The 24234-nt window shown below is 38.0% G+C and overlaps 1 protein-coding gene across 3 annotated transcripts in view; it reads right to left on the bottom strand.

The window, feature by feature from the left end:
- The window catches only part of Ralgapa2 (Ral GTPase activating protein catalytic subunit alpha 2), a 256297-nt gene that overhangs the window by 181787 nt on the left and 50276 nt on the right, over positions 1–24234 (bottom strand). For 2 of the 3 annotated variants that reach the window (XM_051183228.1, XM_051183229.1), the window contains exons 4-11: positions 20903–20960; positions 18401–18444; positions 17065–17242; positions 15789–15904; positions 14385–14523; positions 12349–12548; positions 9997–10224; positions 414–581 (exon numbers count right to left, since the gene is read on the bottom strand). In XM_051183228.1, the coding sequence (XP_051039185.1) occupies positions 414–581; positions 9997–10224; positions 12349–12548; positions 14385–14523; positions 15789–15904; positions 17065–17242; positions 18401–18444; positions 20903–20960 (1131 nt within the window). Of the gene's footprint in view, positions 1–413; positions 582–9996; positions 10225–12348; positions 12549–14384; positions 14524–15726; positions 15761–15788; positions 15905–17064; positions 17243–18400; positions 18445–20902; positions 20961–24234 lie in introns of those variants that run through there. The other variant, XM_051183230.1, reaches the window with a different exon arrangement.

Raw genomic sequence — 24234 nt, 5'->3', positions numbered from 1 at the left:
GGGCAGTGCCTCCTGCAGGAAGGCAGCAATGATCATACACCATAAGCCCTTGCTCTTTATTCAAGTATTTAATACAGATGTCTTCTGGACAGTGAACTGCAAAAGACAAGTCTGGCAAAAACATTCCATTTCCAACGACTATTTATTTAAACAAGTCAAGGAGAGGATAACTGCTTTTCAGTCTCACAGAAAAAACTGCAGAATATAAGAAAATGAATGCCTTGCAACAGTGATTTAAAAAGTTGCCATGTTCATGTGGCCCTAGGCTAAGGGTGAAGGAGACAACTGCCCACCAAAGACGGAGCATGAATGATGGTTCAAAGCCTGAGACTTTCGTGCTCTGGCCTGTCTTCCTGGGCACAGTAAGACCCTTGACTTAGCAGATCTACTCACAGATTGAGCAATAATGTTACCTCCTTGGAGTCAGTCTCTGAAAGTCCTAATTTGTCAGCATCTTCTTGGGCAACATCCTTTTTATCTGGTTCCTCCATGAACACAGGTTTGTTCTGCAGGATCCATTTCCTGTATACTTGAACTACTTTTCTTGTTACAGATATTTCACAGGAAGGCAACAAAAATGCCTGAAAAGAAAAACCAAAACAAGGAACTCCTTAATGCTACACAATCTCAGACTCTCCTAAAGCCGCCTTACAGTCATTTCCAGCACCAACTTCAAAAACATCTAACTTGTATAGAGACCACACATACATACTTTTCCACATACCACTCATCTAAAGGAAAATGACATCCTTATAATTAGAAAAGAAAAATAATAAAGGTTCACAGATTTGTCTATATCCAGCTAGCTCTTTGTATAAAAATAACTAAACCATACATTTACAGTATTTTAATTGTCTAAATAAAATAATGACAACTAAATTTGTAAGTTTCCAAAAAAAAAAAAAAAAATCAGAAATGGTTTGTAAACCAAGAGATAGACTCGCAGGCGTGGAGCTGGCTGCATTGATCTGCTCTGGGCTCTGCACTCAGGTGAGCCATGCTGGGAGCTTCAAGTTGCCATGGTAGGGTTAGTTAAAACCACAGAAGTTGGAGACTGCTACAAATATGGGCTCTTCCACCTTGTTTTGCCATTTTCTTCTCCTTCTCTTGCCTTTTTTTTTTCATCCCATTTCTGTTTATTCCTGCCTTTCTCCTCTATCTCCTTCCCAGACAGGTTTCTACGTTCATCAGAACACCAAGTCCAAACACAAATATTAACCATCCTGGCCACTTCTAACACTTTGCACAATTGTAGGAACTTTAAATACTTCGTGTGTGCACTTACAGACCAGAAGTCCACATTTGACATCTTCATCAACTGCTTTACCATCTTATTTTATCAGACAGGCTCTTTCACTGAATTTGGAACTTGGCAATTTGGCTATACTGGTGACCAAGAAGCCACAGGGGTCTTCCTATGTCTGCATTCATAGTGCTAGGATTACAGATACATGGCACCACATTTTATTACATGGGTGCAGGGGATCTGAGCATTTTACCAACTAAGCCATCTCTCAGTCAAGGAAATTTTTACTATTAAGGCATCTCCTTACGTATTTGTGATTTGCTGAAAGAAAGTAGAAAACAATTACTTTGAAGAGGAAATGCATTTGCCTTTTGCATCTGAGATTTAGGTCCTATTGCTGTAATATAAGGTAAACAGAAAGGACCAGCACCCCACACTCAAATGACTGTTTGAATGACAAGGACAAGGACAAATAAGCCAAGTAGTTCTTGGATGTTTTTTAAATACCACCCCTAAGTTTCACAACAAAAGATGCAATGATAGGCAGATGTCACTTCAGCACTGGTACACAGATACAGAAGTTCCCAGAGGTGTCAACCAGATCACATCAAATTCCAGAACACAGGAGTCTGTGCTATCAAAAGATCACAAAAGTAGAATGAACTAATATTCTGCCTCAATAAACATAAGAGACTATGACAAAGTGTATGTTGTTTCACTTTCTTCCTGAATTTTATTCCAAAAAATGACACAAATAAAATTAAATGTTTTCATAGTGAATAGCCATAGCCCTATTCCCCTGATGTAATTAGCAGCAACTATATTTGCTTCATTACATATTTATCTGTCAACCCATCCCTCTATCCTTCCTTCAACCTATTCTATTTCTTTTGTCCTTTATTGGTATATTTGATCTATAAATATTTTAGCCTCTATGTCTCTGATTGAAGCCTGACACTTTTTTATTGTATATTATTTAGAAAAACTTTACAAAGAAGGAAATACAGGGACCAGTTCTGACAAAATGTAGACAACTTAGCAACCCAACTTAGCATACTACTCTCCTCACAGACAGCAAGGAGTAGTTCTTATATAGGGAAAAATAAAGTTATTTTTAAAAATGAATAAAAATAACTCTACAAACAGCCAGGACAATAATCCCAGCACTCAGGAGGCAGAGGCAGGCAGATCTCTGTGAGTTCAAAGACAACCTGGTTCTACAGAGTGAGTTCCAGGGCAAGCTCCAAAGCTACAGAGAAACCCTTTCTCAGAAAAAAAAAAAAAAAAAAAAAAAAAAAAAAAGAGAAATGACCATAGTTGATTTCCTAAATACACACCTCAGAGAGTAAATAGCTACAGATACCATCAAGATTAATAAGATTAATAAAGATTCGATTTGAACAGGAGAAACCTCTTAATAAGGAGAAATGATAGCTCATCCACCAATGTGACAGTCCTACAAGTTGTAAGGAAAATCACCAAACAAGGGCCAGGGCAGGGATCTGTTTTTGTTCTTACAGGAAAACACAAATACCCATCATCCAGAAATCAAAAGGCCTGGGACATCTAGGTGTCAAAAAAAGAAAGGAAAGCTATCTAGACAAAAATTGACAAAGAAAAATCAGACCTATTGCTACTGATATTCTTCTCTACAGGGTAAAATGTCAAAAAGTTGTAGTCCTGACTCAGCTGTAAATCAAAGCTGACTTTAGAATCAGAGCATAACTCTCCTTCTCTAAATCCAAGCATGTAGTTAAAAGAAATATTAGGTGTTTCTGTCTTATATCAGAAGAGTCACCTGATGTAGGACAGAAGGAAACCAAAAATATAGGGACTATTGTTGTCAAAAATTCTTTTTCTCTACATACTTATTCTTGACTCTTTGGAAGCTTTCTTTAGATGCAGTGCTACCCTAAAATTTAAACTTTCCATTCTGATATTAATAATGTTTAAGGTTTTTCACAGTGAACAATAAAATTTCCTAACAGTGATCTCTGAAGTCTCCAAAGGAAGATGGGACCCCAAAACAATGACTCTACATGGTTCATGATGACACCATTGAACCAATATATACCACTCAAAGATTAGCACTCAAAGATCAGCTTTGGACTATAAACTGCTCATGATAATTCCAAGGTGGCTAGCTGAGATGGTCCACCATCTTATACCTCTAGCCCAGACTTCAGAAAAGCTTTGGCCACTACTCTGAGACTGGCTACAAATGTTATAGCTAATTCTAATGAGATTCAACCATTGTTTTATTTTTTTGTTTGTTTTATTTTTTATTTTTTATTTTTTATTTATTTTTTTTTTTTTGTCTACAATCCCACAGAGATACTATGGCCCCCTAGATAGCAGGAAGCAATTCTAGAAAATGATGCCCCCTTTCCCAACAGATTTTGTTTTCTCAGGGTCATGGAAAATTGTTATCTGTTAGGGGTTTGTTATAAGTTGTAATAGGGTTGGGGGTGGAACAATGAAGTTTAGACTCAGGAATCTATTTTGGGAAAGAAAACAGGGGAATATATAAGGACAGGATAATGAAGTAAATTATTGTACCTACTTGTAAACTAATTCAGCAACTATCAGCTTTAGATAATTTGTATTGGTATGGATTTTTGTATACTGATACAAATGTAAAATTATTTTCTATTCTTGTCTAAGATAATTTGTATATTGAAACAAATTCAAAACTATATTTGTCATATTACAATATGTTCCTATTCCTGTTTAAATCACTTTTATATACTCATACAAATGTAAATTATACTTGTCATGCTATATGTATGTTCTACTTCTGTTTAGGATATTTTGCATATTGTCACATATTAAGGATTTTGTTATCATATTGCACTATACAGTTCTACCTCTGATAAAGATATTTTGTATTGTCACAAATTTTAGGTCATTGTTCTATATTGTACAGCTGTTCACAGATTGCTTATTTTTATATGTGAAGCCTTAGTCTTTAAGCTATTTAGGTCAGTAAGAAAAATGGGTTAACAGTCATCCATGCTTGTCATACTTTTAGCTATGTCAGTTAGGTTTTCTAAATATACAGAGGTATATGTCAGATGGATAGGTAATCTCCAAACACTTCACAGACCAAGAGAATATGGCATTTAAATGTTTTAGTAACTTAGAATTCTATTGACGTGAGGCACGATTGCTCCTGGCAGCACCAATTTACTCCTGAGAGGATGCTGGGTATCAAAAAAACAAATTTCCATATGAAATTGTCTTCTTCTTAGCAAAATGGCCTGCTAGGCATAGAACTGTCCTTGCCTCAACTGCTGACAGTAAGCACACTGTTCAACTTGAACAAACAGGACACATGGAAAAGGGACTGCCAAGAGAGGGTAGGACAATCTTTTAAAATTTCCTGCTTCTGAAAATGCTCTGTCAGATATTCTAGGCCTGTAGCCAAAAGTGAATGTCCCAATGTTACAGAGAAACATTGGGTGAATTTCCAGGCAGCCAGCTGTTTCTGTCATTCCTACCATTTTTCAGAATTTGCTTACTTGCACTACCTTTACTCAGGTAATATTATTTTCCTTCTAAGATCGTTGATGGGGTTGAAGACTAAATAGTCATAGTTACAATCCTTTCGTACCTTAACTAAGAGCATATCAAGTACTAGATTCAGATTCTTCAGGATAGGACAGCTTTTGAGTAATCGCTGTAATTTGTCATTTACCTATTATCTGGACGTTTAGTATGCATTTCTTACTTAATGTTGTTCTTCTTGGTTGTAGCTCCATTTTTGTTTATGTTATTACCCTTTCTTTCTCCTAGACAATACTTACTAATAGTTCTTATTGTATATAGTTTTGTATTAGGTGCAGAACCTTCTTATTTAGACAAAAAGGGGAAGTATAGTGGGTATTTGTTCACTCTGCCTATGACCTTGGGCTATCTGACCCAATAGAGGTGGTGCTTCTTGTCTGACTACATGACCTCTTAAAAGGAAGGAGGGAGGAGGATGCTCACTCTTGCTTGGGTGGTGAAGACTGGGTCAGGCATATGTACATTCTTTTTATAATGTGGAATTCAAATATATTATAAAGTCCTATAAGTTGAGAAGGAATAAATGAGGTAAATTTGAACTTATGTTGAAAATGAGAATAGATTTTAATTTAGAGATGCAGGATGCTGGCCATTAAACAATTGCAGGTGAGTGTAATACCTACCACGCACCTAAGTACCAGAGAAAAAAAGGCCAACCAGTCAAAAAAACAAAACAAGCAAACAAACAAACAAAACCATTGTTACTATTAGAAAGTAAAAGTAAGACTGCTGATTTACACCCAAGAAAAGCAGTGACTATGTTACATGGCAGAGGTTATAACACTGTATTTAAGAGAAGGATTAAAAAACTAAAACAAACAAACAAACAAACAAACAAAAAAACAACCTGCAATTTGTAAGGGGAAACCCAAAGCATATGTCCACAGAAGTAGACAACAAAGTTAGAAAAACATGGAGCATATAAACACTAACCAGAAGATAAGTAGAGCAATATAAGACTGCACAAGACAAACTCTGAAAAACATTATACTTCTAAAACGTTACATCAGGTGGACACCATCACAGAAAGCCACAAGTAGATATCACTGGATCAATGGACTGTGGAGAACCAAGCCCCAGCAGATGTCTTTAGCACAATTCCTATACCTAAAGCTCGGGGAACACCATGGAAGAGATGGTGGAAAGATTATGAGAGCCAGAGGGCCAGGAAGCCTGCTTTGAGGTTGTATTTTCTAGAAATGGCAGGCTGAACAATACCTGAGCAATGACAATATCAACAGGAACATCAACAGACATGTTAACTTGGAAAGGAGGAAATCTCAAGTAGACCTGCACCTAGATAAAGATAAAGAACTACAAGTAAGCAATGGCTGCTGAGAGGAAGAATTACCCTCCCAAAGGAATGAGCCCCACCTAACCAGTTATATAATACAAAGTGGCCAGTCCTGAAATCACATACACACAAACAACAAAGCAGACTCAAGGGATTGTTATTTAAATACTTGTATGGACATGCACACAAGTGTGTATGTGTGTGTTTTGTTTTGGTTTTTGTGTGTGTGAGAGAGAGAGAGAGAAAGAGAGAGAGAGAGAGAAAAACAATAATGAGCAAAGAAAAAGGACTCAATTTGAAAAGGAGATGGGGGAGGGAGGAGGGACATGGGGGATTGGAAAGAGAATATGGGATGGGTTGAAGGAAAAAAAGGGAAATGAGGAAATGCTGTAATTACATTTTAACTTAAAAAAATAAATTAAAAAAAACTGGAAGCTTCTTAATGATAAACTATTCAAACCACAGGAATGCATGTAACTAAATGTATAGTGATGCTACAAAGGGGAAACTCTAACTTAATAGTCTAACTTCATGCCTTTTAGTCCATCTTTAAAAATCCCTGAGTTTGGTGGCCACATGACTGGGGATTCTACTGCAGGTCTGCCATCAGCTTTGCTACAAAGGACACCTCTTGCTGAAGTGACCTAGTGGGTTAAATTCGTTCTTTTGTGAAAAGCTTCATTTCACTATCTTACTCAGGGTATCCACCCCTGTTCTCCAGAGACAGTTGGCTGTCCTGTGATGAAAGATGCCACACTTTCCTACACACTTTCCTAACTGCAGCATCAGCTATTCCTAGGGAAAGGACTTACAATGGCATGGGACATAAAGCTATTTCATTAGCAACTTTTCTTTAGATTTACAGAACAAACCTAGAACTTCTGGTGACTTATGAAAACCTACAGTCTGTGCTTCAGAAAAGCAAACTACCCAAAATTCAGAATTACTGCTGTTTCTGCAAATTTCAAAGACCTACCCACAAATCTTTATAAAGCCTTGTACCTGCAACCCCTCACAAGATGGTGTCTTTTTTTTTTTTTAAGATACCCAACTTTCCAGCTTATTGCCAATAAAGCTCTTCTTTTCCCCATCACCTCCTCTTTCTCAAATGTTTGGTTTCACCAGGTAGCAATAAAACTTAATTCTGCAGTGTCTTAGTCAGGGTTTCTATTGCCACAATAAACACCATGAACAAAGGTAAGTTGAGGAAGAAAAGGTTTAATTGGCTCATGTATCACCATCACCATTCATCACTGAAGAAGTCAGAACAGGAACTCAAATAGGGCAGGAACCTGGAGGCAGGAGCTAATGCAGAGGCCAAGTAGGATGCTGCTTACTGTCTTGCTCTGCCTGCCTGCCTGTCTGCCTGCTTTCTTTCTTTCTTTCTTTCTTTCTTTCTTTCTTTCTTTCTTTCTTTCTTTCTTCCTTTCTTTCTTCCTCCCTCCCTTCCTTCCTTTCTTTTCTCTTCCACTCTTTTTAAATTTAAATTAGAAACAATTTTGTTTTATATATTAATACCAGTTCCCTCCCTCTCCCTCCCATCCTCCCATGCCCTCCACCCCCCCATCCCATCCCCTTTCTGCTCCCCAGGGCCTTCCGTGGGGGATCATCAAAGTCTGTTATCTGCCTGCTTTCTTATAGAACCCAGGACCACCATCCCAGAGGTGGTACTACCCACAATGGACTGGGCTGTCCCCCATCACTAAGTAAGAAAATGCTCTACAGGCTTACCTGCAGCCCAATCTTAAAGCATTTCCTCAAATGAAGTTCCCTCCTCTAGTTCGTGTCAAGTTGACATAAAACTAGTCAGCACACACAACTATGCTGCAACTGATGCTTATGCAAAAACACTAAAAATAATCACATAAAGAGGAATATCTATAGCTATAGGAGGATAGTCTCATTGCAAACAAAACCAGAATAGAGCTAGGAAAGAAACAAGGTATCAGGTCTGCTCATTAGAACTTCTTCCTTCAACCTGTCCCAGCTTTTACCTCTGTCTCTCTGAGGTAGGTACAGGATCATTTCTTTACCCAATTTAATCTACCTTCTGCTTTAAGACTATGCAATGAGGTCTTCTTCTGTTTTAATAAACATCCCAATTGTTACTATTATCCATTTCAAATTCTGTTTTCTCCTTTTCTACTTTTCTATTTGTCAGGTGTTATAGTTTCTTGCTTACTTCAAACATATTCAAGTTTATCTTTTTCAAAATGTTAAATGTACTCATCCCCAAATTTCAACTAAGATACTGGAGTCTTCCTGGCTCTAATTTACATGTCGAAAGACTGTCTGGCTACAAATTCCTAAGTGCAAGAGTGACCCAAGATTATTACACCCAATTCAGCTTCTGGCCACATTTACAAGCAAAACAAACAAACAAACAAACAAAACAAAACAAACAAAAATAAAAACATATATTCACTATTTTCAAAAGACCAAAGAAAGTAAATTTTGGAATACCTTCTTGAAACCACTCAATGCCAAAAAACAAAAACAAAAGCAAGCAAGCAGCAAGCAAACAAACAAAAAACAGACACAATATCCAACAAAGCAAGTATTCTAAGTCTATGGAACCAAGATGAATGATTTGCTAAACACAAAACTAAGATTAAACAACCCTACATACTATGATTCCTAATCAGTTTCTGATAATGATATATTTATTTACTCAGTCAGTTTGTTTGTTTTCTGAGACAAGGAAGATCTCATGTAGCCCAGGGTAATCTCAAGCTAGCTATGTAGCTTTAAACTCCTGATCCTCCTGCCTCTATCTCCCAAATACTGAGATTATAGGCTTTTAATCGTAGTTTAGGGGTACCTTTATTCTTTAAAAGATAAATTTATAATGTAATAAAAATTGGCTAGCCACAATATGCCAGTCAAAATTGATCCCAGATGTTGCTGCGCCCCACTCAGGAGCACCAACCCTGCTGCAAATCTTGGGCATCAATTGCAGTTCGGCTTCTGATCCCTTCCTTTTCTTTCCTGCTTCCTGCTTCAGCTCTTCCCAGTACCTTTCCTATCTGAGGTATGATATTCCAGTGTCCTGGACAAAAAGCCTTTCTCTCCTTGACTTTATTTCTCATCCTTCTCTTTTCTCCCATGTCACAAATATTTCTACCTCATACTCATGTCACACATTGTTTCAGGAAAAGTAGAACTTTCTGAAAGAGCCTCTGGGTGTGTGAGCTCTGAAGCTCTGGAACACTAGGTTCACTTGGTGTTAAGTATTAAGAATAGCTTCCTATCCACCCAGTTCTGAACTGAATTTGCTATGGAAGCATGAAAGTATTAATTGGTGAAGTTTCCTACATTGTATAGTGATAAAAACCTTTTTTTTTTTTTTTTTTTTTTTTTTTTTTTGGGTGGGTCATTAAAACTTGTGACAAACTAAAAGTAGGTCGGGACTTTACTTAGTTTTATAATTTAGGCCAAATAATCACTATTGCTTACCATGTCATAAATAAAACAATAATGCTACAGTTGGGTGCCCCCATCCTCCTCTGGGCCCATGGGTAATTTGGCTCTGACTGGTCAGTATTGAGAATTGGCATAAACTTTAAGAGGTATGGCTTTGTGGGGTATTATAGGTCATGGCAGAGTGTGCCCTCAAAGAAGACTGTAGAACTCTAGTCTCTTGCTATTTTTTTCACACACCCATCTGTAAAGTAAATGGGCCTTACCTGCTTCCTGTCCCTACCTTAATATACCACCCTGCCATAGGCCCAAAGCAACAAAACCAAGTGATCCTGAACTGAGACCTCTGAAACTGAGATAAAATACACCTCCTGTATTTAAGCTGAGGCCAGTAAGGCATGTGTTTGGAAACTGACCAGCTCAACAACAAAGATGACTTCAACTTCATGAATGTATAACATGCACTGACCTGTCGAAATACTTCATTCACAAAATTCACATAACCCCTCGTTGACAGGAGGATTTGCTGCACCATTTCATACACTGTCCGATGCTCTTCGTCAATGCTACAGAGACTGGAGCTGCTGAGTCTTCGGTCAGACAGGGTGCTACTGTTAGAATGGCTTTTGTCCTGCTCTGTGGACCCTTCACCATCCAGCTCCGCCACCTTTTCCTGTGCTGCACCGCCTCCAACAGTCTGAAAAATATCATTACAGGTCATAGCAATCCACAGCCTCAATCACCAGCACCTAGCAAAATTGAGTATTGTCTTGCTCATTGCCTTTTGGGTTTTGTGTGCGTTGCAGTACCAGAGAAGGAACCCACAATCTCATATATGTGAGCATGTGCTTTGCCAAGGATCCACACCCCCAGACTCAGGTCTTGTTTCCAAGTACTCTGATTACCATCAACTTGCACAGGCTATAGCTAGGTGCCTGTAGCATGACTCTTGAACTTCTACTTATCAATTTTCTAATTAACCAAATAATCCTTTCTCAACTCAGTGACTTCTTTAACAGGAAAACTACTGTTATTTTAAGGAAGAGGGCTGTGAAATTTCGTCAGCTAAAAAGTTTAATCTGCATTTGTGAAACTACAAAATAAGTTAATGTGTAAATGCAATGTGTGCCATCATCACATCAGAGCTCTATACTTACTCACTCTGCTATCACAGAGGTGTCTAAACTTGGAAGACTGCTTATAACACAAGCATGGAGAATCAGCAGGCCTGAGCCCAAAAGGAGAACAGTTAACATTTTCATGTCTTAAAACATTTTGTTCTTGGAGCCCCCAGTGGCCATATAAGAAATCCAGTGACCTTGCTAGTGAACCAGTATAGTCCAGTTCCAGATGACCCAGCCTTCTCTCCAACTAGCATGTGAATGAAGTCATCTTAGATCCTCCAGACCAACCATTCACCAGCTAAAGCCCATGAAATACACAAGATGTACTAAGCCAGATCCTGTCCCACAAAGCAAAAAAAAAAAAAAAAAAAAAAAAAAAAAAAGTTGAAAGACTTCTGCTTTCAGAAACTAACTTTTGAGGTGGTTTATATTACAACAATGAAATAACTAAAACAGCATGAAGAATTATGTAGCATCAAGTACCTTGACAAGGACAGCAATTGCTTTGTTGTTTTGTTTAGTGATTGCTTCCATATTTGTTTTGTGTTTTTGAGACAGGGCTTCTTTGTGTAACACCCCAGCTTGTCCTGGAACTCACTCTGTACAACAGGCTCGCCTGGACCTCACAGAGATCCTCCTGCCTCTGACTCTGGAGCAGTAGGATTAAGTGTGTAACACCATACTTACCTCACTCACTTTAGATCTATGAAAGAATATCATGTTTTAAATTGGAAATAAAATTGTTAAAGAAAGAAATATAATCATCACCATCTTCTAACTTCGCAAGTATAAATTTAAGGTATTTTGTTTTATTTTGTTCCGAACTATCTTTCAGCAAGCCCTCCATCATTCTTATTGTAATTCTTTCTTGAAAACAAGCTTGCCCTCTGGGTCCTCTGACAGGCTCCAGATTGCTTGGTATTCCTCCTTCAACCAAGGCACTAATGACCTTGAGATACACCATGTACTGATTTCTTCCTCCATCTTATGTTTCCCCAACTTGGATCAATGTCCTATTTCTGGACCCTCCTTGACATCAGCAAATTTTCAATAAGTGCACTATACTTACTTGCCAGCCCTATTCTTGAGGACAAGAAACATTAATAATCAACTCACACAAAGCCATGACCCTTCAGTAATGAAACTGTTCTCTAAGCTCTAAAAACAGTAGTGCTCCACCAAGCACACATACTGAAGACCCTCCTACCTAAGAAGTCTGTTCTGAAGGCCTCAGACAAAGGCCAGAAGTCTTTCTAGAAACAACATCATAAGGCAACAGCTACTCAAGGACCCTGAGCTGCTAGTCCAAGTCCTCTCCTGAGAAGACAGAGAAGAGCATGAGCCCTCTCAATAGGCCACATCTACATAACCCGAGGCCCTTCCAGCTACTGGTGACTGAAAAGACAGGACCCTATGCCTGTGCTTACGAGAGACAACACTAAACAAACGAGAAAGAAGGGAGACAGGAGAGTACCCACGAGAGCTATCTTCTCAGAATTCTCCTTGTCCCTGAAACTGCCTTCTTGTAGCCAATTCCAGTACTGCATGGCAAGTGCTTCAGACCAAAGCTCCCTCTGAAACCCAGCCCTGCAGACAAGTGAGCCTGTAAATCAAAACCTACAGAACAGTTTCTTTGCTAATGTGTGAGTGTGTTTATTATGTAAGTAAAAGAGATTTTAAAACAATGGCTGGCATACCTGGATGATTTTAGGCAATACATCAACTCCATTTTTAGTGTTTTGTGTTGCAGTCAGATATTTTTTTTCCAAAAAGAAAGTTAAAATCCATTTAATGAAAACAACACGAGCTGCCATATATGGAATTTTTGTACTGTAAATTGTTTCATTATCTCGAGTTACAGTAACATATACTGGCTTTGGTCTCAAATGGGGGATTTCTGATAGAAAGAAAAGAAAACATAATAATTAAGTTAGTGAATCTTATTATTAAATAATCACTATGATTGGTTCCAATTAACAGATACGTATTTGTTTGTTTGAATACCAACTAAAATTGACCACCTATAAATGTTTTAAAATAGCATCTTCTAGAAGGCTTGATTCTGATTTTGCCTTGCAATATAAATAAAAAAAGGTGGCTGTTATTGCCTACATACTACAATAGTATACCGCCATGCTAATTGCTCTCATTAAAAATTTCGAGGATAATTTGAGACTACAATAGTGAATATATCTTCATTTCTGGTATAGCTAATTTAATGTTATAAGCAAACATGAACTTTAACCCCCCCCCAAAAAAATATCTAAAGCTAGATATGGAGGTGCAAGTCTATAATCCCCACACTCAGGAAGTCAAGATTTTTCATCTAAATAAACTCAGAAATTCAGTCTTCATTAAGTTTCATCAACTATGAATATTATACAGGTGATTTTGAGATAGGAACTTGCCATAAGTCCTACCCTGTATCTTAACTATTTCCTATGTTCCTGGAGTACTTTAGTGAGGATAAAACATTGACAATAAATAACTTTTTTTGTTATTTCTTTTTCTTTCTATGGATTTTTTGAAGTAATTTTTTTTAATCTAAATTAGAAACAACCTTATTTTACATACCAATCCCATTTCCCTCTCCCTCACACCCTCCCATCTCCCCAGCTCATCATTTCTTTTTCAATTCAGAATCTGTACATGTAACCAAAATTGGCTTCTAACTCACAATTCTTCTGCCTCAAGTTTCAAGGCTGAGAATGCAGTTATGGGCCACCATGACTAGTTTCAATACATAACCTTCAACCTAGTAACACCAACAATGTAATAGTGTTTTTTCAATGAATACAGACAACACATAAAGTCAGAAACAAATTTTGGAAAAAATAAATATATAACACAAAACACAGGATCCGGTACCCTTATAAGTCAGTTATTCTAGAAATTTTTAAATTTTCCAGACTTCAGCTATTCTCCCTTCTCATGTGTCTGTGTCCGTGAGTCCTCACTCTGTGTGTGTGTGTGTGTGTGTGTGTGTGTGTGTGTGTGTGTGCGAAGACAGTAGAATTGGTTGGGCATATTTTACAGATAGAGTACAGTCCCTTGTGACCTTTTCTTCTCCAAAGATTTTCTCCTCCAAAGTTTTTCTTGATTATCTACCTAACTAATTTCATGTTTTTGTAGGGAGAAGATTTGTTCCCACTTTCACCACTGTAAGGGATTATTTCAACCTGTGAATCCTAATTTCTTGTAAAAGGAATTTTTGGAGCTAAATTAAATGTTCCTTTCTGCTTCTCAGAATTCTGAGGCTTCCTGTCCCTAGACTGTCACATCATTTCAAGCATCTTCCTCTATAAGTACCTGCCTGTATGCTGGCAGACAAGAGCCCCAATATAAAATGCATCCCTTCAGCAGGTGTGTGTCCTGGGCTGGACCATCTAACCATTGAGCAGGGTCTGACATCACTATAATGCATCACCCATAGGAGAAGACTAAGCAACATGAAATACGACATTAAAAGGGGGCAAACATACAAAGCTATCCTGGCACAGTTTAAATTATTTTTATAGAAACCATGGTTCCCTTTATTTCAATGAGGCAAAATCTCTTAGTAAGTTCAGATAACTGAATCATTCATTAGGTAACTTTAACTTCTTATAATAACATTACCGTCCAATAGGAACATAAAGTGACTATTTTGCTTTAAAATACCACAGGGATTACTATGAAATCTACTGTAGTTTCCCTGTGGATGACATCCACACAGGAATCAAAGAATACTTACCAAGTACAGGTTTGTAGATGTTGGTTAACTTAGTAAATGATGGAAACAAATGAGGAAGATAATACTTTCGAAACAATGTAAAAAGAAATTTAAAACCAGTATCTTGATTCTCCTTATTCTTCCACTCCAAGCTTGCAGCCTTAGGATGATACATGGGAAAAAACATTTGTATACTTACAGTTTATGTTAACATATACAAACATGGATGATGTTAGATTAAAATTCCTACTATAAATGTTTAAATGATAATATTTGGTAATAATATAATGAAATCGTATCTCAACAAAGCTCAAAGGATACCCACGAACCCATGACTGAGTGTAACAGATCCAATTTATTTTGCTAAAGGGACACACTATCAAACTGCCTTCAATACTCATTTATTCCCATAGTTAGCACACCTCACAGCCCTCATCAGAAAAGCTTCTTCCTGTGGTGGATGGTAGTTAGCAGAGATTCACAACTGTTCAGAACACAAAGGATAAGTGACTGTGAATTTCTCAGCCCCAAACAGAAAACTGTATACATCACCTTTCCCCACAGCTCACAGAACATCTTGGAAAAAGGAGTACAAAATTCTAAATGTCAAAGGTCAGGAAGGACTAAGGCGAATTAGCTGCCTCCCAGACGTGGCAGGGTATGTCACAGCACCTTTGGTTGCCTGCACAAAGTCAAGGCAGTCAACATTATAAAATGGACAGATTGGGAGCTTTTGGCAGGTGATAGCTTCTGGGTAAAGAGTCAGTTTTATTCAGTAATGTGGTCCATGATAGGCTTCCCATGATCCAATAGATGGCCCTACATCTATGCACATCTGGGCAGCTCTAATTGTACTCAATGGGTCATTTTTAAAAGGAGGTGCTGGGTTAGGTGGCACACTCAGGAGGCAGAGACAGGTGGAGTTTGAGGCCAACCTAGTCTACACAGCAAGTTCTAGGCCAGCCAGAGCTACATAGTGAGACTCTGACTCAAAAAAAAAAAAAAAAAAAAAGGAAGAAGATGAGGAGTTATGAAGTTGGAAGGATGATAAGAGGAAAGGAAGGGGAGGCAGGAGAAGGCAGCAGAAAGAGGCATGAAGATGACCTAAATTTATGTATGAAATCACATACTTTTTTTTTTTTAAGTAAAAATACCTTTAATAATTCACACACACAAAAAGAGTTCACATCAAGTCTTGCTGAAGTGGCCTAGCAATGATGCATACCCTGTGTTTAATGAAGCACCACATAAAATCACCTCAGGGAGAGTAATACAGACACCCAGAAAAAAAAAAAAAAGAGGCAGTAACTCTCCTTCCTACAAATATAAGCCCATCAGTCAGACGGCCTGGTTCTTCTCTGACCTGGATAACCATATATTTCAACAGTATTTGAAGAAAAAAAAAAATGCAGGTTTTTCTCTGACCTGGATAACCATATATTTCAACAGTATTTGAAGAAAAAAGCAGGTCTGGTCCTCGGCAATCTTCTCCCCTGATATGGCTGGCAGAAGTGGGGTGATTTCCTCTGGATATATTTTTGCTAAAAGGTAAAAATTAATGAGAGCTTATTCATCAAAGTTAAATTTTAAATAAGGGTTTAAAATGGTCTCTATTACAACACATCTATTCAGCCACTGGAACTGCTCAGACTAAACCCCAATCAGTATGAACAAGGGCTTAGGGCCCAGTATAGAGGTCCACAGAGCCTTTTCTTCCTTGGAGATTCTTTCTCATTCATATTCTGTCTTGGTCAGCCTGAAATACAATGCAATGAAGTGTTACACATTAAGTTCACACTTGTAGGACACAGATAGTCCAATGAGGCCACTACTGTCCTTCTATAAATGCTACACTGAAAAACACAACTGGCAAAGTAAGATAAATGGCCTCTTAAACAAACAACAGTGGTAAGAACAACAGTGAGTGGCTAGAGAAGGTAGTTTTACATTTCATTAGCTGACATAACACACTTGTTACTTTACACGGTAGCCAACACCTGTCCCGCCTTCTATTCCTGTTTGTGTCACTTCAGAAATTTTCTCATTATAGTTTGATAGAAAATGGGCTCCAGGTTTTGTTCTGGTTTGTTTGTTTTGTTTTATAAGACAGAGACTCTCACATAGTCCAGGCTGGCCTCAAACTTACTAGGTAATTAAGACTGACCAAAAACCCTGACTGCCCTGCACCCACCTCCACCTCCGGATGCTGGGATCAAGGTTTAGGCAGCCACACTTCCTGCGCCCTAAGCATTTTATTCTTTTTGTTTGTTTGTTTAGTGAGACTGTGAGTTGAACCTATAGCCTTGATTATAATGTCTTTAGGAATCCTCTGTCAATCACAAGGAATAACTCCTCTTCGGGCTTCATGAGAATTTCTATTCAAGACCATCAGCACCAAGGAAACCCTCAAGGTAAGCTCAAGAGTAATTTCAGGGGCTTGAGAGATGGCTCAGAAGTTAAGAGACACTTGGCTTGCTGCTCTTCCAAAGGATCCGAGTTTGGCTCCCAGCACCCATGTCGGATGGCTCACAATCACTTGTAACTCTAGCTCCTAGGGAATCTGATGTCCTCTTCTGGCTTCCTTGGGTGCCCAGACCCAAGAGGAATACACTTACAGACACACATGCACACATATACATATCTCTAAAAATAAAAATTAAAAGAGGCATTTCAGCATGTCAACCCTGCTAATGCTGCTTACCATCAGCTATACTAGGGCTAGGGTTGATGAGTGTCTCCAGGGTACAGGGTCCCCTGGAAGATAGGACCGCAGGGAAACCAGGCACCAGGCAAGCGAAAATCAGCACCTGCTCTTCTGCACAGTTTGTCTGAAGTGCTTGAAGCCACAAAAGAAACAGTCTGATTCCTTCACATCTTATCTAAAAACAAAATTAAAAGCAAAACTAATCAAACATTTAACACATTTATAGAAATGCTTTGCAATAGAGCATCAGTCTTAAGGAAAGAAAGACAGAAAAAGAGTTGGGTAGGGTATGGTGGTATAACATCTATAATCCCAGCACTTGGGAGTCTGAGACAGGAAAACCTTAGTTTCAGGTCAGCCTGAGCTTCAAAGCAAGATCCTGCCCACCCCAAAAAAGAGAAAGGGAAGGAAGTGAATGAAGGAGAGGGGATAAAGACATCATTAAAGTACACAAGCTCTTCCCTCAGTAACAAGCAAGGACTCAATACAGTACAAAGGCTAAGAGTTTGGGCACTAGAGCTAGGGAGCCTGGGTTCAAATTCACCCTTTGCTACTGTCTAGCTGTGATACTTGGAGAATTACTTGACTTTCCTAAGTCTTAGCTGCCCCATCTGTGAAATGGGAGGATAGAGTGAGTTACCATGCATGAGGCACATAAAGCAGTGTCTGGATCTCACTGAACTATTAATAGTATTTCATTCTGTAAGGCAACAGTATCCCCATCATCAATGCTCAATTGTCTGTGGGAACAAGGAAGAGATACCCTCCTTCCACATTTACACTATGGGAGAACAGAGCAGAATTTCAGTCATGTTACACAATGATCTTTGGTGCATTTGGGACCCTGAAGATCTGGCCGAGTGACATGGGTATGCTTTCCATCATGCCTGCCTCATGTCTGTCCTCAGCTCCCTCCCTGCCCTTCACCGTGATCTGAATGGTAAGCGGTATCCAACAGAAAACGAACCAACATGTCCCCTTTTCACCCTACACTCACTTCCATCTCAACCCTCTTCCTGAATTAAAAACACATATTCCTCCTGTTCTGTATTCCTAAATCATTAAAAAGATGTCAACAAAAGAAAATATATAAGTAAATGAGAATGAAAAAATGTGTTAAACATGCTAGAGGAGTTCCCACAGCCTTTAATCTCAACGATCTACAACTCAAGTTACAGAGGCTCCAATACCCTCTTCTGACCTCTGCTGGTACCAAGAACACATTTGGTGCATATACATACAAACAGGAAAAGCACTCAAACATACAATAAAATAAATAAATCTTTAAAAATGTAAAGAAATAGTCCATTATACTTTCATCAAAAATAATTACCTTAATAGAATTTCCAGTGTGTAGAAGCTTCTTTAAAGTTGAACCTGGAAGTTTAAAATAACTGATTAGAAATAGAGTATACAAATAAATGTTTAAGGTATATGAGGGAAAACTTAATATCTATATTTTATTCTATTTTTATTTATGTGTATGGATATGATGTATGTGTGTGCACTACTAGTGTAGTTGACCTCAGATCCAGAAGAGGGCACTGGATCCCCTGGAACTAGAGTTACAGCCAGTGGTAAGCCATAATGTGTGGGTACTTGGAACCAAATCCATGTCTTCTGCAAGAGCAGCAAGTGTTTTAAATGCAACAGTCCTCAAATATCTGTTTAAAGATCAACTTTAGAAAGGAAAAAAGAGTGCATGCCTTTTAAAAAATATAATGCTGACCCTCAAAGACAAACAACCACACAGAAGAGATAACTTTAAAGACAGCAAGCAGTACTGAACACTATATCAGCAAGAGAATGGATCAAGAGATAATATCAAAGCCATACAATGGAATACTGTTCTACTCAGAAATAAAAAGGAATTAACTATTAGTATATAGCATACAGATGAATCTCAAAATAAGGAGAACATAAAAGATGCTGTGCTAAATACTTTTATGTCAACTTGATACAAGCTATTGTCATCTGAGAGAAGGGAACCTCAATTAAGAAAATGCCTACCGAAACTCAGGCTGTAGGCAAGCTTGTAGAGGATTTTCCTAATTGGTGATTGATGTGGAAGGGGTCAGCCCACTGCAGATCTTACCCTAGGCTGGTGGGTTCTGGGTTCTATAGGAAAGAAGATTGAGCAAGCTATGAGGTCCAAGCCAGTGAGCATCAGCTCCATCCTCCAAGTTCCTGCTGAGCTTGAGTTCCTACCTGGGCTTTCCTCAGTGATTCAAGGTAAGCCAAAGAAATCCTTCCCTTTCTAAGTTGGTCATGGTGTTTTATCACTCCCCCCCCCCAAAAAAAGTGATATCTAAACAAAACTCTAGAAAATGCAAAGGTAGACTAGTGGTAGATTTGAAGAAACCCAATATATCCATTTTATTTCTTTTATGGGTTTTACTTTCAGTGTCATATCTAGGAAATCTTGTGAAAAAGTACTTGTGGTTGTGACTGAGGTAGGGATGAAGGGAACAGATGGATTACTAAGGAAGTTGAGGAAATTTGGGACTGCTGTTATATTCATGATATTTTTTATTTATTCTGTTTATTCCACCCCAATGAAGCTATTTTATAAAATAATAATAATAATAATAATAAATAATAATAATAATAATAATAATAATAATAATAATAAATAGAACAGGTGTCCTAAAGGTGACTAGGTAAGATACTAGGGGGATGGAGGTTTGTGATCAGACTGATAACCATATGATAACAAAGGGCAAGAAGCCACTTGAGGATGAAGAGACGGACAATGAGCTTATGGATAATGAGGAGAAGGAATAGGAGAGAATCAGACCATGAAAAAAAGGAGATGAGAAAATATGGCACCAAGCTGGCCAAGTCCAAGGAGAGCTCAACCATTTCTGGAATTAGCACTACGTAAAGAAAGTCCATGACCTCATCTCCATGATCCTGAGGAAGACAGAGGAGTCTCCAAGAAAAGCAAGGTTTCAGATGATCAAGGAGGTAAAAGAAAGGCCAAGTGTGGGGCTGTTGCATAACCAAGACAACTGGCTCCATCATCACAGGAGCATGAGTTCTTCTGTTCCCCACTGAACTTAAGACAAATGGGCATGCTGAATAACCAAGAATGCTGCACACAGTTACTTCTCATTCTCACCCCAGGGTACCTCTTTAGGATACTTTGCATTTTAAAATTTTAACCTCATTCTAAATATATAATCAAAAGCTTTAAGAAATGCTAGAGCAAACTTCCTCAAATTTAGGGGGAAATCTTTGCTTATTTGAAAGACTTAAAGATCAAGGAGCTCTCTCAGAATAGAGATTCAGTCACTGAGTCCCATGGGTATATATAGTATACATGCTTTACTTTCTTTAAATTTAAATTTGTAACATAAAAATTGAATTCAGATCCTGTAAGAGTTTATTACCTGTTTTCATAGAAACAATCCTAAATTAAAATTGGAACTCTGGATTTCAAAATAGCTTACATGATGGTATCTTCTTTTCAGGTTCTTTGACTTGGTTCAATTGCAGCCACTATGAATTCATGAGTACCATAACCCTGGCCAACTTCTGACTCTTAAAATCTCTCTACCCCTTCTTCTAAGCTAGTTCCTGATCCTTTGGTAGAAGAGATATGATATAGATGATGCATTTAGGGCTGAGCACTCCACAGTCAATTATTCTCTGCACTGGACAGTGGTGGTGAGAGAGTGGTTTTCCTACAAAGTTCAACCTGTACTTTATTTTAATTAGCATGCCTTTAATTCTTTCTATAAGCTACCTTGATGGCATTAGCTACATAAAGCATTACTGATACCTCAACTGGTAGAAATCCATATCACTAATATATTGTTTGCTTTTATCTTACCTATACTCTGGTAATGCCATCGAAAGAAAATCCGTTCAGGTAGAAACTGCAGTATTTTCTACAAAATAAAAATAAAAATAAATGAAATACATTTTTGTGATACGCCCATACTATTCATCTCCTCCTCAACACACAAATACATAGAAATTTAAAATATATACGTAAAAACTTTTAAAAAGGGAATCAGAAGATGTGAAAAGTCAGTTCTTACCACTGAGAGGCTCACAGTTGCTATGCAAGTAAGTGTTCTACCACTAAGCCATATTTTAAACTGTGAGGTGCAATGCCAAATAGCATCACCTAACAGTATGGGAGTTACAAAAAGTTGGCAAGAATAGAAGGTTTCTGAACAAGCAACAACCAAAAAAATTATTCAAAATCAAACATGTTATGAATCTAAGGTATCACTAGCAATGATTGACCATACTGCACTGAATAACTTCACCACAGACTTGGTTCAAAACACACAACACATACACTCTGCACTTTGCATGCAATGCCAGCAAGTGCTACCCAAACACAACAGCTCACATCTGAGACTATTACATGTTTTTACAAAGTACACAAAGTTTTTTCCTTTGTATAGAAACATAATGGTTTAATTATGGGCAACAAAGATTTTCACTATTTCCTGACGAACATTCCTCAGAACATAAGCATTAAATTACTATATCTTAGGTTTGTATTGCATTGGTGAGCTTGAGTCTTAAAAGGGTTTGTAGAGTTCAAAATCATTACATGAATTTTGTTACAAGATGAGGACAGAATTTCTAGCAATTTCTGAAATGGCCTTAACATATTTCTGCTACTTTATATTATGTATTTATGAAGAGTGGTATTCTCATGTTGACAGTCAGAAAATAAAAATAGTGATTAACTGTGAAAAGTTCTGAAGACATTCTATGTCTTACTTCAAATATTCTGCTAAAATTTAATTCTTAAGGTAAAAATAAATAAGCACATCTATCTTATTAGCATGCAGATTTGACATCTTTAATAAATGGTAAAACTATATGTATACCAAAGAATTATTTTAAAATAGGTTTCTTTGTTATCTATTATCAATAAATGTTTCATTTGAACACCTATTTTATACTTATATACCTGAGGTAGAGTAAAAGTTCTCTGGCAAAAGGAGATCATGAGTAGAAAAGTGGCTTGTAAATGCTTGTTAGTTAGTACTCATTTAGTGTATGGATAAGTTGTCAGTATAAACATGAAATTTGATGATATTAAAACCCACATGAGCTTTGTCCTACCAAAAGAATATCATCTTTAATGCACCTACCCATAACCCCCACACAGTGGCTGTGGAATACAATACATGAGAGCAACAGCCCACAGAAATAAATAACCATAGCCAATGGAAAGCATCCCCAGCACCAGCAACTCTGGAATTGGACTAAAATGAAGGATGCCATGTATAGGCTGCTGCCAACCAAACAACTCAAGAGCCACTATACCCACAATAAAGCCAAAGTCAGTCAGTGTCTTTGGTACCAAATTAATAGTAATCTTTGCAAGACAAGTTCTTAGGAAAATATGCTACAATGGAGTTACCAGAAGTGGTTGATAGAAGATAGCACCAGGGAACAGAATAAGCAGGGGAGCCACTGCCAGATGAAAGGGAGCTGTAGAGCAAAGTCCCAAACAACTAGAAATGAGACCCTATGCTCCAGGTTCATGGAGAAAAGGGTATGACCAGGGCTAGAAGGCTGAAGGCATTAATAGCCAGAGGCTATCAGTTGATGCCACTCTTGTAGTAGGTAGCACATTCTTGAAGGGGGATCTGAGCAACACAACTTTTTCTGTGTCATCGTAATATCTGAGTTATTAACTAGGTAACTCATCAGATTAAAAAGCTGGAATACTAGGAGAAGTGTACCTCACTTCAGGAGCCCAGATCCCCCCCTCCCAGCCTTGTTTCTAACTTCAGCTGGAAGTTGGCTTCATTTTGATGGAAGTCTGTCCCTCTGAGGTCTTCCTGTGCTTTGTTGCCTGGTTCCTGACAGTTCATTTTGCCTGAGCAGATGGCACACCTTCTTCTGCATTATCCTTTAAGAGAAGCTCCCAGCTACATGGCAGGATCACCTTTGGATACCATTATTCAAGAAGGTCCTAAGTGAATTAAAAATTCGGGGTGGACCTTTTCTTGATCTGGATTAACATTCCCTTTGCTCTCCAGACTTTTAACTATTAACAGAAACCAAACTGGCGCTGAGTCATACTTCTCAGTTTCCAAAACACATATTTATATTCCTCACTTGGTTTTCTTTTATTAGAATATAACAAAGAAAAGCACCTTTAAATATAAGAAAACGGACTAGGCAGAAGCAGCACATGCCTTTAATCACAGAACTCAGGAGGCAAAGGCAGGCGGATTTCTATGTACGAGGCTAGCCTAGTCTACAGAGCAAGTTCCAGGATGGCCTGGGCTACAAAAAGAAATCCTGTCTCAGGGATAGATAGAATATACATACATACATACCAGAAAACACATCAAGTAGATGTGCATAAAGATGTCTGCACACTGTTCAAGTCTGCCACAAAAATCATCTCCAATTCATTTAAGATCAAGACAGTCATCATTACTTCCCCCCAAATAATTCAGATTTACAAGATGGGCCCACTTTAAAGATATTAAGAAATATTATCTAAGGTTTAGCTATGAAACATGTCTAATGCCTGAGATAATAACATTCCTAAATGGATCTGTGAGATGGACTAATGGATATACGTACTTGCTACCAAGTCTGACAATCCTGAGTTCAATCTGCAGGACCTACATGATGGAAGGAGAGTATTAACTTCCACAACTTGTCCTCTGTCAAATGTGCTCCATGGTACACACACTCACATAAACAGTTTCAAAACACACATAAACAACATAAATTCTTTAAAAGAATGTCTCCCCAAATGACAGAACTTAATACAACAATTTGGAGACTGAAACAATATCCATACGGCTGCTTCTTTCTGTACACTAATATTGTGAGGGCTAATTTATATTGATTAAATCCTATGAGTGTCAATAAATACAAAGCCAAACACAACTTCCTAGTCTAAATGCTAAGCCTGTGCCTCAGAAGTCCCAGATGAAGCCTACCTTTGGTGAGGCAAATGCAATCTGGCATTTCTTGTACTGCAGCATTTCTTGTACTGCAGCTGATAGTCTAAGCTATACTGCTGTGAATGCCACATAAGCTATTGACATCTTGTTTGTAGTTTCACTGGAGAATAAAATAAAAAAATATTTCAAGAAAGCCACACAGCATGAATAAATATTACTTTTCTGGAAAACACGTGGCTCTGTTTAATGCTCAGTGCTCAGC

The sequence above is a fragment of the Phodopus roborovskii genome, unplaced genomic scaffold, assembly GCF_943737965.1.
Source record: "Phodopus roborovskii unplaced genomic scaffold, PHOROB, whole genome shotgun sequence".
Classification (NCBI taxonomy): Eukaryota; Metazoa; Chordata; class Mammalia; order Rodentia; family Cricetidae; genus Phodopus; species Phodopus roborovskii.
Note: the sequence above shows the minus strand (reverse complement) of the source record. Positions and strands in the feature narration are given on the sequence as shown.